An 18419-nucleotide genomic window follows, 5' to 3' on the forward strand; every position below is an offset into this window, starting at 1 on the left:
TTTTCCTAGTGATTGTTTTGAGGCACAGACATGGTTTCTTGCACACAATATTATCTTCCAACGTGTCAGGATTCATTCTGGCAATGTGGAGAGTTGCCTCCTGCATTGGCACACATTATTGAATGTAAAATGGGGAAAGAAAATGGCTTTGCTGCATCTATTCCAATGGTGTCATGTACAGACACAGCAACAAACTGCAGGTTTGAGCATGAGAATGTTATACTCTTTTGATGTATCAAATATATTGACTTGCTCAGTCAATTTCAGTTAGAGCTTAAGAGAAAAGTTTCAAAAAAGTGTATTCCTTCAAAGCACTTGACAGCTATTTTGCTATTTTGTAAATGTAGCCATATATAGGATACATGGCAGCCAAATTTCATACAACAGTCAGAAATACATGCGTGTCTTAAGTTGATCAATGGTCAGCGTGGACTCGGTGGGCCGAAGGGCCAGTTTCTTTCACTGGTTCAATGTCCAGGTAATTTGTTTTAGTGATAATGGTTAACTGGTATGTATTGGGCAGGTTTTTCTTTTCATCTTTATAAACTATACATTTACTGAACATTTCCATTAAATATAAAGGAAAGATTGAAATGGCCCAAGCTCTTTTTTGCAGATGACTTGGTAGCCATCATTTTAGATTATGTGTAAGAAGGAACTGCAGATGCTGGTTTGTACCGAAGATAAACACAAAAAGCTGGAGTAACTCAGCAGGTTAGGCAGCATCTCTGGAGAGAAGGAATGGGTGATGTTTCGGGTCGAGACCCTTCTTCTGTCTGACCCAAAACATCACCCATTCCTTCTCTCCAGTGATGCTGCCTGTTCCGCTGACTTACTCCAACTTTTGTGTCTATTTTAGATTATGAAATGGCTTCATGAGGAGAATATACAAATGATGGTCCACTTTGTTGGAGGATGCTAAAGTAGGGGTGGTATAAATTGTTCACCAATAATTAAGGAATTCAAGGGAAACTACTACCCTGTATATATGGTGAAAGATTGAGATGTGGAACTCAGCAGTGTGGTGCAGCTGGGAGGAAAGGAATTTAAGGGAATGTCTGTTGAGTACATGAGAGAGATGGAAATTGATGGAGTTTGGAGAAAGACTGAAACACAAAATAAACCACTTGGGTTTAATTGCCTGCTGTTGTGGTGTAAATCCTATATAATTCAATAGATAAATCTTGAGTGTATTAAGAATGGATTGAACCTGTATGTTATACTCTTGGTTTGTCTTTATCAAAATTATATGATGCCAACAAACCAATTCAGCCACACCTGTCTCAGGGTCTGTGGTCTTGCTGGTCCTGCAGAGAATCTGATGGATGATTAGAAATCAAATAGAAGTTGCTGAGTCCAACTGTCTTTTCAACATATGTAGGAAGGCACTGCAGATGCTGGTTTACATCGAAGATAGACACAAAATGCTATAGCAAATCAGCGGGTCAGACAGTATTTCTGGAGAGAAGGAATGGGTGATGTTTTGGGTCGAGACCCTTCTTCAGACAAGACAGTCTGAAGAATGTTCTTGACCCGAAAAGTCATCCATTCCTTCTCAACTGAGGTGCCACCTATCCTGCTGAGTTACTCCAGCATTTTGTGCCTGTCTTTTCAACATGTCTGGCTGACTGGTACCCTCTGCTGCTTTTTGCCAGGTACTGCAGTAGTTCATCCGAGCCTTTATTTTTAAAGAAGTAATTTTAATAATTTAGTTGAGTACCCTGAAGCTTTTTGATAGATTGTCCATTGCACTGGGGCAGAAACCTGATATCTTACAATGGAATTCAGAGAGTGGTTCTCCTTTTTTGCTCCCTATCACTCCCCATACCACTTCTTCCAGCTTTTGCCATTCCTCTCCTAATCTTCCCCCTCTCACGAGGAAGATACAAGATACAAGATACAAGATACATTTAATTGTCATTTGGACCCCTTGAGGTCCAAACGAAATGCCGTTTCTGCAGCCATACATTACAAACAAATAGACCCAAGACACAACATAATTTACATAAACATCCATCACATCGCTGTGATGGAAGGCCAAATAAGAAGGGTTTCGGCCCGAAACGTTGCCTATTTCCTTCGCTCCATAGATGCTGCTGCACCCGCTGAGTTTCTCCAGCTTTTTTGTGTAACCAAACTTATCTCTCCACTGCACTCTCCCCCCCCCCCCCCCCCCATGTCAGAGTCAAAGTCAAAGCTCCCGGCTGGCGATGGCGATTGTCCCGCGGCCATTAAAGCCACGCCGGGTGGTGCGAGGTCGCACACCGGGTCTTGGTGTTAGAGCCCCCGGCGTGTGCTCGCAGAGTCCCGCGGCCATTCCAAGCCGCGCGGGGCAGTGATGTAGGCCCCGCTCCAGGAGCTCTTCAACCCCGCAACTCGGGCGGGGGAAGTCGCCGTTGCGAGAGCCCTGAAAAGCGGTCTCCCTCCAGGGACCCGCGGGCTCCCAGTGCCACCGTCCGCCAGACCCGCAGTTGCAGCCTCCGAGGCAGCAGCAGCAGCAGCAGCAGCAGCGCTCCTCCACCGCTCCACCCGCTCCGGACTCGGCCAGCCCCGCGACGGTGACGGTGAGTCGTAGCACCAGAGTCCCTGGTCTCTTCCTGTTGGAGGCCGCTCCTCGTTGCGGCCCCAACGACAACGGAAACCCGACGAGAAAAGGTCGGGTCTCCCGTGCAGGGAGAGATTTAAAAAGTTTCCCCCCCCCCTCCCACCCCAGCAAAAAATAACAAAAACTACATAAAAACACAGACAGAAAATAATAAAACGCGGACAGACTGCAGAGGCCTCTGCTGACCAGAGTCGCGCCGCCCACCGGAAAGAAGTGATCTTACACAAATGGAAAATCAGTGCCTTCATTCTTTCTATTGACCTGGTGTTTGTTTATTTCCATGCTTAGTTCTTAGTTGTCAGAGTAACGGGAAAGATAACGACTGCAACCAAAAGGCAGAATATGCAACCTCAGTTCAACTGGTCAGTGTCCAGGCAACTCATCGAGAACTACATTCACCAGCAATTGTTTGCTCTGAGCAGACACATCAGCCACGATTTCAAGACTGGAGAGAGGAGCTTCACAGACTTCAGCTGGCTAAGTACGATCTGAACACTGGAGTAAGTGGTGTGCTGTGGGTAACAGGGTTAAGATTACTTTGGGTTACCTTAATCTTTGCTGAGAGAAAACAGATACATTCTGGAACATTATCGGGGAAGGTATTGGAATTCAGACAAACAGTGTGATGGTTATCTGAAGGTTATGATCATATTTTGGCACTGAATTAATTTTTATTTTTTAAATGTGGTGATTTCTACAGGATCCCAACTTGGATCCGATTACAGGGTATTCTGAAACTCTGGCCTGAGGGTCCGTGTCTGCAAGGATTTAGCAAGTACCTGCCTCTGCAGAACAGCACAATCCCACAGGGTACGGAGGAGTCTGGCTGCAGCACACCTGAACAGGTAGATGGAGAATACATGCATGAGACCCTGACAGATTGGCCAAGCAACACCTGGACCTCCAAGCTTCCTATGTATAAAACTTACCACCACCTCCATGCAGCTCAGGCTTTTACCTTTGTTTACCTGTTTGAAAATATTATCCTTTCTAACTGTGCTCTATTTTTCTTTTATATAAAATTTAATAAAGTCTAATCTAATCTAATCTAATCTAATAGTTTGGGTTTATATCCAGCCAGAGAGCTCTAAAATAAGAAGTAAATTTGAATGTGATGAAGTTCAAACCGATTATTTGTGGCATTCATTTGTAGAGCATTTTTCAGAGTGATGCAAGACCAGCAAACAGAACTGACTTGGATAAAGCAGGAAAATGGCTTCAGTGTAAACTGGAGGAGCGTCTGGTTAAAGAGCATCTGATGCTCTGGGCTGCGCGGTTGTGGCAGGTGTGCCAGGTGGATCGGTTTCGCCGACAGTCCCTGCTGACAAGGTACGTCTGTGTTGGTTCTGTTATTCCACTGTCTGCCAGCTGCTTCATTGTTTTTTATTGTCATTGTATTTTTCTTCCCCCCTCTCTCCAGAAGCTTTCTACAGTCAGGGAGATTGAAATTCCCTCCACATGGATTCAGCCCTCCTCTGGAGGTGCTAGCTCTCACTGGGTTGCAAGCAGTGTCTGCCTCTGACGTATGCATGCCTAGATAGACTATTCATTCACAAGAGTGTTACATATAACCACTCGTTAGTCTACAATGCAAACTAGAGCACAAAACCTCAGATTTCAGTCTTGTGGCATGAACATCTGATCAATCAATTCTCTAATTTTAGGTAATCTGTTCCTCCTCCAGTCCATCTCTCCACCCAGAAACATCCACACTTACCCTTCTGTCCCACAACATTTGCCCCCCTCAACCAGTTTCTTTCCCACCCACTCATCCCATCATCTCGCCCCCTCCCCCCCCGTTCACATCTGCCCAATCCACCTCCCATATTCCTCATCCAACCCATCTCAGCACCTTAAACTTGCTACCTCCTCTCTACTCTTTCAGTCCTGAGGATAGGTCTAGACCCAAAATACAGATACTGCCTGACCTGCTGAGTTCCTCAAGCAGTTTGTTTTCTGCTCCAAATACCAGCATCTGCAGTTTTTTTATGTTTTCTCTATAAATGTAATCATGCCACAACAGTAGTGAGGGCCACTGGACAACAACACCAAATGTGCCTCATCTCCCTTTTTGTGTCTCTTCTTTCCTATTTGGCAACCAGAAGAAATAGGGCTCATCACGGTGTCTTACTTTTGCCATGTCTAGAATAAGTTAATGGCGCAGCAGATGTAGTTTGTGTTCTGTAACGCAGTGGATATGAAAGTGGGATAAGAAAAATGGCGTGAATGGGTGATGGATGCTTGGCGTAGACTTGGTGGGCCAAAGATCTTTTTTTCCAAGCTCTATCTTTCAAACAATCAATAATTTATGTGTTACTTTTCTCCTGCAGAGTATTTCAGAGTTGGAGCAGATGGAGGCAGACCCGCAAGACATATCGGGAATTGGTTGCTGAGTTTTCTTTTGGCCAACAGTGTCAAGTCGTGCTGACTCTTTGGAAAATACGTTTATTACAAAAACAGGAAACTGACAGAAGGTGCAGAAAGATGTTGCACCAGAAAATCCAAAAGGCAATGTCCTGTTGGCACAAGTATACAGAGAGTGAGTGACAGCGCAGGAAGTTTTAATTGATTGAAAGATGCAGCATGGAAACAAGCCCCTTGACCATCGATTTCCCGTTCACACTAGTTCTATGTTATCCCACTTTTGCATCCACTCCCTACACACTAGGGCAATTTACAATGAACCTACAAACCCATACGTCTTTGGGATGTGAGAGGAAACTGGAGGAAATCCATGCAGTCACAAGAAGAACATGCAAACTCCACGCCAAGTTCGGGATTGAACCTGGGTCTCTGGCCCTGTGAGGAAGCAGCTCTACCAGCTGCACCACTGTGCTGCCCATGAGACAGAACAGTTATTTACAAAAAATGAAATGATTCAATTTATTGTCATTGTCAGTGTACAGTACAGAGACAACGAAATGCATTTTTAGCATCTCCCTTGAAAGGGAGACACAGGGCGTCGCGGTGTGCCCGCGCCTGCCGCCGTAACATTCCATTACAGGCAAAGGTGGGTGAAGTGTCTTGCCCAAGGACACAACGACAGTATGCACTCCAAGCGGGATTTGAACCGGCTACCTTCCGGTCGCCAGCCGAACTCTTAGCCCATTGTGCTATCTGTCGTCCTCATCAGGGCAGATGATGCATTAAGATCTCCAGCAGAATAAGAACATTTTCTATCAACTGATGTTGGGCAAGGAGACCAGTATTGCCCAGCTGGACTGGTTTCCAACTCTGGCTTTGCCTGAATAAATTAATTACTAGCGGTAGTGTGAAAGTAGAGTGATCATTTGGATATAACTACACAATATTCTGCACCACAAGCATGTTAGGTGTTGTTTACACATCCAGTAAGTCCAAGCAGTGGACCCATAACCAAAGTGGTTCTTGGTGAGCTGTGCTGCATCAGTATAGTCCACCCTTAATTTCTGGGACAAGTTCTTGCTTATATTTCTATTGTGCTAGTGATGTGTGCAATCTGTTCAGTAAAACTAATTGCCAGTTCCTCTTGTGATTCATATTCTGCAAATTGTGCTGCCTCTTCCAGAAAGAAAGCAGGTCCAAGGTCTCCAGGCTCGTTTCCTTTCCATCCACGCACTGAGAATAAAGCGTTTGATTCTACGCACCTGGACGCAGAAAGCAGCGAGACGGGGAAATGTGAAGATAATGGCAGACAAGCTGGTGCAGAGCAGGTCTGACATAGTTATTACTGTGAGTTAGTGTCATTTGTGTGAGTTAGTGATTCTTTGCGTTTCATTCAATTAGCTCGCCTGCATTACGCAAACAAATGTTATATATCCTGAAATTTAAAAGACCAAGTCTTACTTGAAGATTTTGAAATATTAATTAAAAACTGATGGTTGGAGAAAAATAAACTTTTTGCTCGTGGAGAATTTGGGACAAAGGCACAAAAACAACTCATTGGAGTCAGGCATGTCATAAGTGAAGACAAGAAATATTTCTACATAAACAGTTGAAACTTTCACAGATGGCATTAGGTGCAAGATCAATTGATAATTCAAGATTGAAAGATTGATATATTAAAGGATGCAAAGGTTGCTGACTGGAATCTGGCAGCATTTAATTCAATGGGCTGAAAGATCCGTTTCTGATTTTGTTCTTAATTCCTCTATCCCCGTGAACTGTTACTGATTCATTGTTTCCTTGGCACAGGTATATACGGGTTTGGCACTCCGCCACACTTCAGAAAAAGAAGATGTGGCAGAAATCGTGGGCATTTCAAACCACACAGAACCTGCGGGTCCTGCTGGAGTCTTTCAGTAAATGGAGATATCACTTGGTGCTGCAGTGTTCCTCAGAGAATCACAGGAAACTTAGAACAGCACAGAAAGTCATCCGGTGCTGGAGACAGAGGGCAATACTACACCAAGCTCTGAGACATCGAGATATTGTCCTCACTCAAATAGTAGGTGAAATTAGATTTTTCCTGAACAGCTTTGTCTCTAATCCCCGTTTCCAGCTCCATCCCAATCCTATCTCTGCTCAAACAATATTTCCTTCAAGTAAACAAAACTTTGCACCCATGGCTCTCTCAAACCATTTGATTTCCCCATTACCTTTTGTACTAAAACTAGATATTTCGGTTTCATTTGAAACAGTTTTTATTGGGTTTTATTTTTGCCTCTTGTTTTTATTTACTTTTGCCTCTTGCCTTGGTTACTTTACGTTTGGGTGTACTTTTAATTTTCTGAGGATTGCCTCAGTGAATTATTAACGCCAGATTTCTTCCAAACCCAATTCCCCTTCCTAATGTTTCAGCACTCAGATTTGAGACAAACCATTCTGATTCTTTTTTCTCCACTGCAGTGCCTGGACAATTACACCAGAGCATGCTCCCTTTCTTTCCAATTCTTTCCATCCACATGCAGGGCACGCTCCTCTTACTGTGCAGGAAGGAACTGCAGATGCTGGTTTACACTAATGATGGACACAACATGCTGGAGTAACTCAGCGGAAGAAGGGTTCCGACCAAAACGTCACCATTCTTTTTCTCCAGAGATGCTGCCTGACCCTCTGAGTTACTCCAGCATTTTGTGTCTATGCTCCTTTGAATGATTGTTCAAACAAATTGTTGACTGATTAAAACACATAATCACACCATAATTGCTTCCTGGTGAATCTTGGCCAGGCTGACCTTATTTGGCATGGACATTGTGGGTCAAAGGGCCTGTTCCTATGCTGTTCTGTGTTCTCTGACTGCTGGTTAGACAGATACAAGTTAGCATTATCCAGAGGCCACAAGAGGGCAGAACTTACAAAACAAAATTAGCAGGGGCCATGAGATGGCAGCATTATTCATTGCCATTCAAAGTGTAATGTCTGAAACTGTGTTGAGTGATACACAGCCTCGGGTACACAGGACAGACAAGATTTCGGGTCAGGACCTTCTTCAGACTGACAGGCGATGTTTGGAGTCGGGATCCTTTTTCAGACTTCTGTCTAGGGAACGGTCCCGACCCGAAACATCGCTTATCCATTCCCTCCATAGATGTTGCCTGACCCACTCAGTTCCTCCTACACTTTATTTTTTGCTCCTGTACTTAATATTTTTTTTTTTTTTTTTTTTTTTTATTTCAAAATAGACTTTATTCATTGATAAATATATACAATTCCTGAACCATTCAAACAAACAAAATCACATTTTCGGAGACTATAGTACCTTTTTAATTTTTCAAATTTCACCAAACATGCCAAACTCTGTCTTCTTCCCTTACCACCCTTTCTATCTGTGTCATTACCTTTGGGAAAATTATGCTGTAATTATACTCTGCTCTACCACGTTATTTCCTGTGTAAGTCCTGTCCTGTTTTGACTTATCAAAATGCAACACTTCACCCTTGTCCCAAGTTAAGTTCCATCTACCATTCCTTGACTCACTTCCCTGGTTAATTCAGCAAACTGAAATAACCTTCTTACTGTCCACTATACCACCAAATGTGGTGTCATCTGCAGATTCACGAACAATATGAACTCTCTTGTCACCAGATCATTTATATTGATGGTAAACATCAGTGGGCCCAGCACAGAACCCTGCGGCACACCACTGGTCACAGGCCTCCAATTGGAAAAACTATTACCCCCTGACTCCTTCCACACAACCAACTTTGAATCCAGTTAGCTAGCTCACCCTGGATCTCATGTTATCTAACCTTCTGTTCTAGCCTACCTTGTCAAAGGCCAAGCTAAAGTCCACGTAGACAATGTCCTCCTCAATCCCCTTGGTGATCTCTTCAACAAACTGTCAAATTAATGAGACACCATTTCCCACACACAACTCCCTGCTATCCCTAATCATCTGTGTGTTATTGGTGCAGGATTCACCAGTAAAACATCTAGGGTGAGAAAACTCATCTCATTTGGCAGTATTCAAGAGAGAGTTGGATATAGCTTAGAGGGCTAACAGAATCAAGGGATATGGGGAGAAAGCAGGAATGGGGTACAGATTCTGGATGATCAGCCATGATCATTTTGAATGGCAGTGCTCACTTGAAGGGACTACTCCTGCACCTATTTTCTCTGTTACTCTGTGTGAGCTCGAGTAGAACTCCCTCGTAGACCACTTCCACGTATCAGCTGGTGCTTTTGGAGCCCGAGCTTGTTAATTCTGATTTGTCCATGTGCATTAACAAGGTCCTTAATCTATTCATCAATGCTGAGTCAGTACAACAACCCACAGGTTGTAGACTATAATTGTTACCACGCTGATGAAGGTATTAATTCTTGCTGGTTCCTATTCACAAGCAGCAGGGTCTCTGGTGCCTCACTGTGCATACATTTCCTATGTGCCATTAAAGAACTGGATGCCAGGAAGGCGTATCCTTGGGGTCCAGCCAAGCCAATCTCTTACCACATTTCCACACTTATTTTCCAACAGTATTTGTCATTCAGGATCTGCTGTCTTTGGAGGAGTTTTAGATGAAAACAAGGTCATTTTTTGTTGTGATGTATCTCACGACCAAGTTTGAGATGAGTTACATTTAATATTACCCATCTAAAATTATCCACAAGGGATTCCCTGAGGTTCACAATGTGTATGTAGCCTCATGGCAGACAGTTAAATTAGTTTTTGATAGTCCTAATACTACTATGTTCTCCTGTGACTGCACCATGATTTAACCCTTTCTGAGTGGTTTTGTTTGCAGTTGTTCAATAGTTGGAAGGAGGCTGTCAGATTATCCCAGCTGTCCCAGCAATTTGCTGGTAACATTGGAGAGAGGCACTTGAAGCACCTGCTCCATGCCTGGGCCAGATTGGTGAAAGGTGAGAAATTCTTCTTAAGATCACATTGCATGAGTTGCTTGTCTTTCTTTTATAGAAAACAGGCCAGAAATGTAATAAACTGTCATTAAAGTTGAGATGATGGCCACAGAGATATCACCACAGAAAATTGCACTGAAATTAGAGTGAAATTTAACAATGCAGAAAATGTTTCTATCAGCAACTCTCCTGGCTCACTCAGTCTGAAGAAAGGGCACCGACCCAAAATGTTGCCTGTACATTCCCTCCACAGATGCTGCCTTACCTACTGAGTTCCTCCAGCACTTTGTGTTTTAGTTTATTTTAGTTTATTATTGTCACGTGTACCGAAGTACATTGAAAAACTGACGGGTGAGGAGGGAAGGGAGAGTGACCGGGGTGAGACTACTACTTGAGTATGCTAGCAGACTAGTCATCCAAATTTTGCCTCCTCACTACATATCATCCATGTGGATCACTGTAACTCCAACACTTCTACATCAAGCAAGTCCAAGGAATAGTATCTGGGGGTGTGGAACGGACGGGCATATTGTAGTCTTGTTCATTTTAATCAGTGCTGATAAATGAGCAGCAATCAATCCCTTGCTTCTCCAGAACGAAAGGACGAGGGTGTGAGGCAGAGGAAGGTGATGTCTGCATCACGGCACCGGGTAGTGCAGGCTGCATTTCATCAGATGGCAACATTGTGTCTGAAGCAAAGAGAGGCTGTCATGCACTCCCAGCAAACATTACTCCGCAGGTATGACTCGTCCAGAGCAGTCCTTGAGCTCTCATACCACACACACACACACACACTGAAACTAATTTCATTATAGTTCAAATCCCAGCTCCCCATCCTTTGCTGCTCTTTATTTCATTGCTGCCAGGTAAAAAACTGCATCCCATCATAGATCATTAGAATAAAACTTGTGAGTATAATTGCCTTGATAATGTTTCTTGACTTTTTGTAATTGTAATTAATTTATTTGCCAAGTAAAAACATACAACAAATTTGATTTGCCATACAGTCATACCAAAACAGCAACAAGACACACAGCTACATAAAAATCAACATAAACATCCACCACAGCACACTGTGATGGAAGGCAATAATGTATTATCCTCCCTCCTTTTCTCCCGCGGTCGGGACAGTCAAAACTTCTGCAGTCGGGGAGATTGAAGCTCCCATGTCGGGGAGATTGAAGCTCCCGCGATCGGGGCGGTCAAAGCTCCTGTGGTTGGAGCTCCTGAAGTCGATCCCTGACAAAGAGACCGCGAGCTCCATGATGTTAGGTCCGCAGGCTTCTGCGGTTGGAACTCCCGAAGTCGATCCCCAGCAATGGGTCCGTCAGCTCCACGATGTTAGGCCGCAGTGCGGACGGAGATACGATACGGAAAAAGTTGCATCTCCGTCGAGGAAAGAGTTTTTAAAAAGTTTCCCCTTCCCCACCCCACACATAATACAAAATTAAAGATACACTGAAACATACATTTAACAACAGACTAAAAACAACAAAAGAAGAAAAGGACGAGGCAGACTGTTGGCAAGGCTGCCATCGTACGGCACCACCCGAATATTTTCTATATTCTATTAAAATAATTCATTTGTTTTGAACTGTTTGGAAACTGCCTGTTTAAATTTAATCCAATGCACTGCAGTTTTCAGCAATACTTGCTTCCAGAGCAAGAGGAGCACAAGGTGGAATTCTTTACATTTCACAATGTAAACTGAAGAACCATATGGAAACCTTCCTGTGCCATTGGGGTCTCACTCTCAATGGATGCTGCCCTGGGGGCAGCCTCCCACCTCTTTGCCGTGTGAATTTGCTAAGAGGGCCTGGCAAAAAATGCAAGAGTCCTCCTCCGGGTTCATCCCAAGCAGCTGCATGACAGAGGGCTCTCTAATTTACGGGCAGTTCCCTGGGACACCTACTGAGACAGACATCAAGTGCAGCTGGAAGACCAATTCATTCGGTGGTCTGCCCGAAACGTGTTAGTTTCCAGCTCAGCAAGATGCCCATTAGGGAATGTTGCTGACTGGCCCATTCCAGGCCCCAGCAGGAGTATGTGCTGAGGGATGCACTGAAGCTTTGTGCAGCTAACGTGAAGGCTTGGTGGGGGAGAACCACATCCTGGGTCCTTCTGCTGCTGGGTATTCAAGGGCTGAATCCAGTGAGGACACCCCTCAAATAAGGGGCAGGATATCACCCCAGGGGACCACATGAGTGCCAAAGATGTAGAGTTGTTCAAACACTACCGGGTATAACACTAGCATTATTGTATGCATTAGCATACTCAGAATATATTCAGAGTTTTGCACGGTTTTTGTTTTGTATGTATTTTTTATAATAAAGTTCATTTTGAAATTAATTAAAATATTGGTAAAGAGATGCAGCCTCAGTTTGATAAGAACTATTGTGACCCAGCTGCTGCTGCTAACATAGCACATATTGGAGATTGAACAAAGAGATTACTGGTGTGTTGTTCTGCACATTGGATAAACTGAGTTGAATCGGTTTACTTTCCCATCAAACCCTAGGTGCTTTCTCACTTGGGAAGGAAACGTACATCAGCAGAAGCATTGGGCATTGACTGCATTGGCTCAAGTTTTATTGTTGCGGCTAAACTCGACATTTGTGATCTGGAGAAGTCAATTGCACTTGCAATATAAGATGGCCTCATTTGTGCAACGACAGAGTGAACGAATCTTGCACAAAGCATTGATATCCTGGTATATGGAGGTTGGTATGGAGAGTTGTGTGCTAACTTACAGTAGTTCAAATGTCTGAAGAAGGGTCTCGACCCGAAACGTTGCCTATTTCCTTCGCTCCATAGATGCTGTCTCACCCGCTGAGTTTCTCCAGCATTTTTGTCTACCTTCGCAGTTCAAAAGATTTTGCTTTACTATGGCCTGTCATCAAAGAAAATAAAATGTCTTTAGTTGCTGGTTGCATTCCAAACAGGTAAAAGAAGATCTCACGGTGGTACAAAGTAATCAGATCCAGATGCCTGGATTAAAGGGTATTAGCTGGAATGGGTTGGAGAAACTTGGAAGTTTTTTGTCAGGAGCGTCGGATGTTGAGAGATCTGATGGAAGTATATACAATTATGAGAGGCATAGATAGTGTAGACAGTCACAACCTTTTTCCCAGGGTGGAAATGCCAAAGACAAGAGGGCACAGCTTTAAGATGTGATGGTTAAAGTTTAAAGGAGATGTGCAGGGCAAGATTTATTTACATGGGGAGTGGTGGGTGCCTGGAACGTGTAGCCAAGAATGGTGGGGAGGCAGATAGTAGCATTTAAGAGGATTTTGGATCGGCACATAGATATGCAGGAATGAGGGATATGGATCACATGCAGGCAAAGATTAGTTTAACTTGGCTTCTTGTACGGCACAGACATTGTGTGTTGAAGGGCGTACTGTTGTGCTTCGCTGGTCTATGTTCTAGTTGATTCCAGCATGGAAGCTTGGTATAGAAAGGACAGTGCCTGGCAGGTAATAGGCGGAATGTGCAAGAAGGAACTGCAGATGCTGGTTTAAACCGAAGATAGACACAAAATGCTGGAGTAACTCAGCGGGACAGGCAGCATCTCTGGAGAGAAAGAATGGGTGACGTTTCGGGTTGAGACCTTTCTTGACACAAGAGGGTAGAGGGTTTTTTTTGATAGGCAGATGGATGGAACAAAGGCCAGGTATCAGGTGTGAGACTGGTTCCAAGTGTTGCAGACTAGGAAGTCAGAGGAAGGAAAATGGCGGGGCGGGGGGGGGGGAGAAATAGATAGCAGTCCAGGGGAGGGAAGGTGAGGGGGGTGGAAGGTGGGGGGTGAAAGGAGGGGGGTTAGGTGACAAAAAGCTTGACTGATCTGTGCTGAGCGACTGAGCAAAAGTCAGACAAATGGGTAGAATTGAAATTTAATTGAATAGTTCACTAATTTCTAACGGTGCTCCCTGTTCAATGGAAATGCAGGCGGGAAGGCATTGACAGAGGATTGACTGTTACTTTGTGATCTTTATCTGAGGCACTGCTTAAATCTGCCCTTCTTTCACAGCTGCAAGCAATCAGATATCGTGTCAGATATGTGTCGCGGAAATTTGTGTCACGGTGGATTCTTTTTGTACTGGCACAGAAGCAGACAGATCGGTGGGATGTGGAGGAATCTCGTGCAGAGCAACACCACAGGAATCAATTATGGTGATTGGTCTTGCTTGGTCACTGAAAGACTTTCTCTGGCTGTCTCATTTTTTTAGGACACAGAATGTTCCTATACGAAATAGGAGGGGTGTGCTGGGTTGATGAGTTGTGAATGTACAGGGGTTTACAAGGGAGACATAAGAAACTGTAAATGCTGAAATCTTGAGCAAAATACAAAGTGCTGGAGGAACTCCACAGATGCTGCCTCACCCACTGAATTCCTCCAGCATTTTGTGGATTTTAATTGAATGAAAGAGACAACATAAAAAAAGGACCCAGGCCGACCGAGTTCATGCAGACCATCAATCACCTGTTTGCACTAGTTCTCTTATCCTACTTTCGCATCCACACCCTACACTCTAGAGGCAATTTATAGAGGCCAAATAATGTACAAACCCACACAACTTTGGGATGTGGGAGCAAATGGGATCACCCAGAGGAAACAGAGAGAACGTGCAAACTCCACACATACAGCACCCAACGTCAGGGTCGATCTCGAGTCTCTGGCACCACGAGGCAGCAGCTCTGTCAGCTGCATCCCCATTTGAATGAGTTTACAAGCTGTTTCTATTTTCCCCCCACAGCAAACGACTGTTGATAAACTGGTGGAACAAAACACTCCTACAGCAACTTCTGGAGAAGAAAAGAGTCGAGAAGCTGCAGGAGATCTGGGAGCAGTGGAGGACCTTCACTGTGAGCATGCTGGTGACCAGGGGACTGGTGAGCATAGCAGTTCTCATTTGAAATTATTTTTAAATTTAATCAGTTTAAGCTGTGACTAATTTAATCTAGCTTTACATTTCCATAGCAATTTTAATGTCACTTTCTATGTAAATTATGATAAAGAGGCCGCAGCAGACTAGGACAGGGAGGACTAAACACAGCTGCCCACTTCTGACTTGCAATGATTTTGATAAAGATTTATTGTAAAAATAATTATTTCTTGAGTTTGACAATCTTCAACCGGTTATCCGGTCTGGATTCAATTTGCTCAATTGTAATCATATATTATCTTTCTCCTGACTGGATAGCACACAACAAAAGCTTTTCATTGTACCTCGATACACGTGACAATAAACTGTACAATGTACAAATAAATAAAATATGAGTGTTAAAAGTGTTATCCTGACTGAATGGGAATAGTCTGCCATTCCATTCAAAGCCCCTTGGCTACTAATTGTTTCATCCACAGACATCGGCTAGGCTGTGTTTGTCAGTTTCAGCAATAATCAAATATAGCCTGCTCCAGCGTCATTTATCATCCTCTTTTCTGGGGATGAGAAACCTGTTGTGGTCTCTGGGCCATTCTGTTCACCTGCTTTGGCTGGTAATATGTTGAATCATACGTTACAGCAAAGATATATGAGGGGAAGGCAGCCTCCCCTGAGAATCTCCCCATTGAAGAAGCCTCGCCATCCATCTGTCGGCTGTCTTTATGGGCAGGACTGAGATAATGGGATCCATCCTGCAGCTGATCCTTGTCCTCCTATTGACATAAACAAGAGACACACACCCTGCCTGAATGACGGCAATAGGGAATTCACTCCACTTTAATCAGCTCATAATCTGGAAGCCTCTACTAGTAAACAGTCAGGTGCTATTGGATCTATGCTCTGTTTATAGCGTATTTCACTGATGGAAGCTTCTCTCTCCCCCACAGTACGAGCAGGAGCTGGAGCTGCACGCATGGCAGTTGTGGCGGAGACGGTTCATACAGATGCAGGTGTCAAAGGCGTTTGCAGCTCAGGACGACAGGATCCTGCTGTTGGATGTAGGTACCAAAGTTACATATAGCACCATTACAATATTGGTCACGTCTCTCTCTTGTTAAATGCCTTGGTGTATCACTCAGTCACCTTTCATCATGGTTGAGCCAAATACTGAGGATCAGCAGTCTGGTTGTCTTCCTGTTTTTCCAGGAATTACAACATTCCCCTCCCCACCCCCACCCCCCTCCCTAAAATCTTTACCTCGGGATCAGAGGTGTGCTGAGGGAGCCTGGCTGCTTTTTCTCTCTCCTACCCAGCAGTAAATTCTGGAGCATAAAAGGCTCTCATATTATGTGCTCCCCACACCCCAACTCTCTGTGATCAGCAGTAGGAACAGTTACTGATTTCCACTTTCTCTAAACAATTTACATTGATGCAGTGGAGGCCAATTCACTGGATGTTTTCAGGAGAGTTAGATTTAGCTCTTTGGCCTAAAGGAATCAAGAGATATGGGGGGAAAAGCAGGAATGGGGTACTTATGATCAGCTATTATCATATTGAATGGCGGTGCTGGCTTGAAGGGCCGAATGGCCTATTCCAGCATCTATTTTTCTTTGTTTCTATATCAAGATTCTCAGCCTGTTACTCTACAGACCTGTATTCTCCAGTAAATGTAGAGGCACATGTTTAAATCTTTTAAACTGACTGAGTGCCACCCTTTGGTTCAGGCAAACCAAAGGTGGCCTAAACAAAAAAAATGTTTAAAATTGTCATCTTAAATCTCTGCTAATTCTGAGGGGGCAATTATTTTCACGAACTAGAGGGCATGGGTTTGCGGTGAGAGGGGATAGATTCATTAGGAATCTGATAGGCAACTTCTTCACACAGAGGGTGGTGGGTATGGGGAATGAGCTGCCAGAGGATGTAATTGAGGCAGGCATGTTTCAGCAGCAGTAACACAGAAATAATGACTTTCCTAATTAGTATTTTGTTTCACTCAATACTATTCACTCAAATTTTACAGCATAAAATTTCACTAATAGGGTGCAAAATTGTTATATAACATTTCAGTCTCTGATGATTTTGAATTATACACGTCAGCAACATAAATCTGATCCTCACTCACACTGAACCCACTCACTGTAAATCTGATGTGTCTATTTTATTCTTAGGTTTTCACGACCTGGATAAGATTGGTTGTTGAAAAACAGAGAAATACGAGATAGTGGGTAAATCTTAAGCTTGCCCCAAAACAAAGGCTCGGGGCTTCCCACTGACATTGCTTCTGAAGATGAACAGAATGATGCCACAAGGTTCCAACAAAACCCAAATGTCCAGTGTCAGTCTGTTCTGGTTCACTCAGTTTCCAATCTCGTTGGACAGGTTGAAGATGGTGCATTTTCATAAGGGAAATCGTATTTGTAAGGGAATTCTAACTTTGTGCTCTGCCAGTAATTAGATTACAAACAACTTCAGAGATAAAAGTTGGGTTTAGTGGCCTCAAGATCTAGCCCAACGCCTGGTTCGTGGTACTGACGACCGTAGTGAGGAGACATCGTACAGTTAGGACACTTCTCAAAATGTAATCCACTTGCAATTATAACTTGGTGTGTTTTCTATCCAGTCTCACCTGCAGATTTTGTTGTGGACTTTATCTAACTGCATTCATTTTTGACTTACTTTCAATAAGTTGTACTTTGGGTATATTTCTTTATAAAACCTGTTCTAAAATAAAGTTTTATTTCTGCACTTTCGAATGTGTGTTCCCAAATCCTTTTGATGGAATAATAAATTTTATCTGGCATTGGGGAACTTTCTATTTGTTTTACCAAGCCCCAGTTTTGATTGTTTGAGGTGCAGCAGTGTGTTTGTGTGGTTTCATTTTTTATTGAAATACAAGTGGGGAGCTCATGGCTGTGTATAACTGAAACTTTGGCCATATCCAAAAAAAGTGCCAATAGTCAACAGGTAAGGCAGGTTCTGCAGATGAAAAATTAGCATGTAACTGAAAAACTTATCCTTTTTGCTTGGCTATTGCTGAATGTTTTCTAAATGTTTCCAGCATTTTATATTTTGAGGTCTTTGTAACATTATAGACCATGCCCAGAGTTTTCTGTTGAGTAGACTGATCATGCTGCAGCACAACCTACACTACAGCTGGTGTTGCTATAATCCATTCCTGAGGCATCCATTCCGTTTGTGAACTCACCAAACTTATTTATTGGATTAAACTACAAATCGCTTCCCCCATCCCCTCCCATCAATCAGCTGAAAGTATTGGTTTCAATAGCAACAAGTGACCTTGTTCCCCCTGTAGCACAATGTCTCAGAACTTGAACATTTGAGTAAAAAATACTCAAATAATGAATAGTGCATTGAAAATATGGAGTGATTAAAATTTACATTTGTTACATGGCAACTCACAACATTGACCACAAAAGTCCAATCGTTCAGTTGTGAGTGCATCATGAGAGGTTAGATCGAGGCATTGAGAATATAATGCAAGTTATACTTTGAATAGTGTTACACTCAGGATGCCTGAACTAGATGTATATTACGCAGAGGTTCACAAAGCTCATCCAGGCTACATTAGACCCGTTTCAGTCTTGACACATTATTGCTACTAGACCACTATCCTAGAATTGCAGGAAGAA

At 43.4% G+C, this 18419-nt stretch overlaps 1 protein-coding gene across 1 annotated transcript; it reads left to right on the forward strand.

Moving 5' to 3' along the window:
- The first annotated feature begins 89 nt into the window (after positions 1–89).
- Positions 90–17514, forward strand: LOC129711554 (protein SFI1 homolog). Its single transcript, XM_055659244.1, has 14 exons — positions 90–200; positions 2894–3086; positions 3306–3450; positions 3771–3934; positions 4936–5144; positions 6153–6297; positions 6779–7031; positions 9769–9886; positions 10478–10622; positions 12402–12603; positions 13914–14056; positions 14641–14776; positions 15717–15827; positions 16938–17514. Exons 1-14 carry the CDS (start codon positions 143–145, stop codon positions 16989–16991), a joined length of 2076 nt encoding a protein of 691 aa, XP_055515219.1. The 5' UTR covers positions 90–142; the 3' UTR covers positions 16992–17514.
- Positions 17515–18419: the final 905 nt, after the last annotated feature.

This window comes from Leucoraja erinacea, chromosome 30, assembly GCF_028641065.1.
Source record: "Leucoraja erinacea ecotype New England chromosome 30, Leri_hhj_1, whole genome shotgun sequence".
NCBI lineage: Eukaryota > Metazoa > Chordata > Chondrichthyes > Rajiformes > Rajidae > Leucoraja > Leucoraja erinaceus.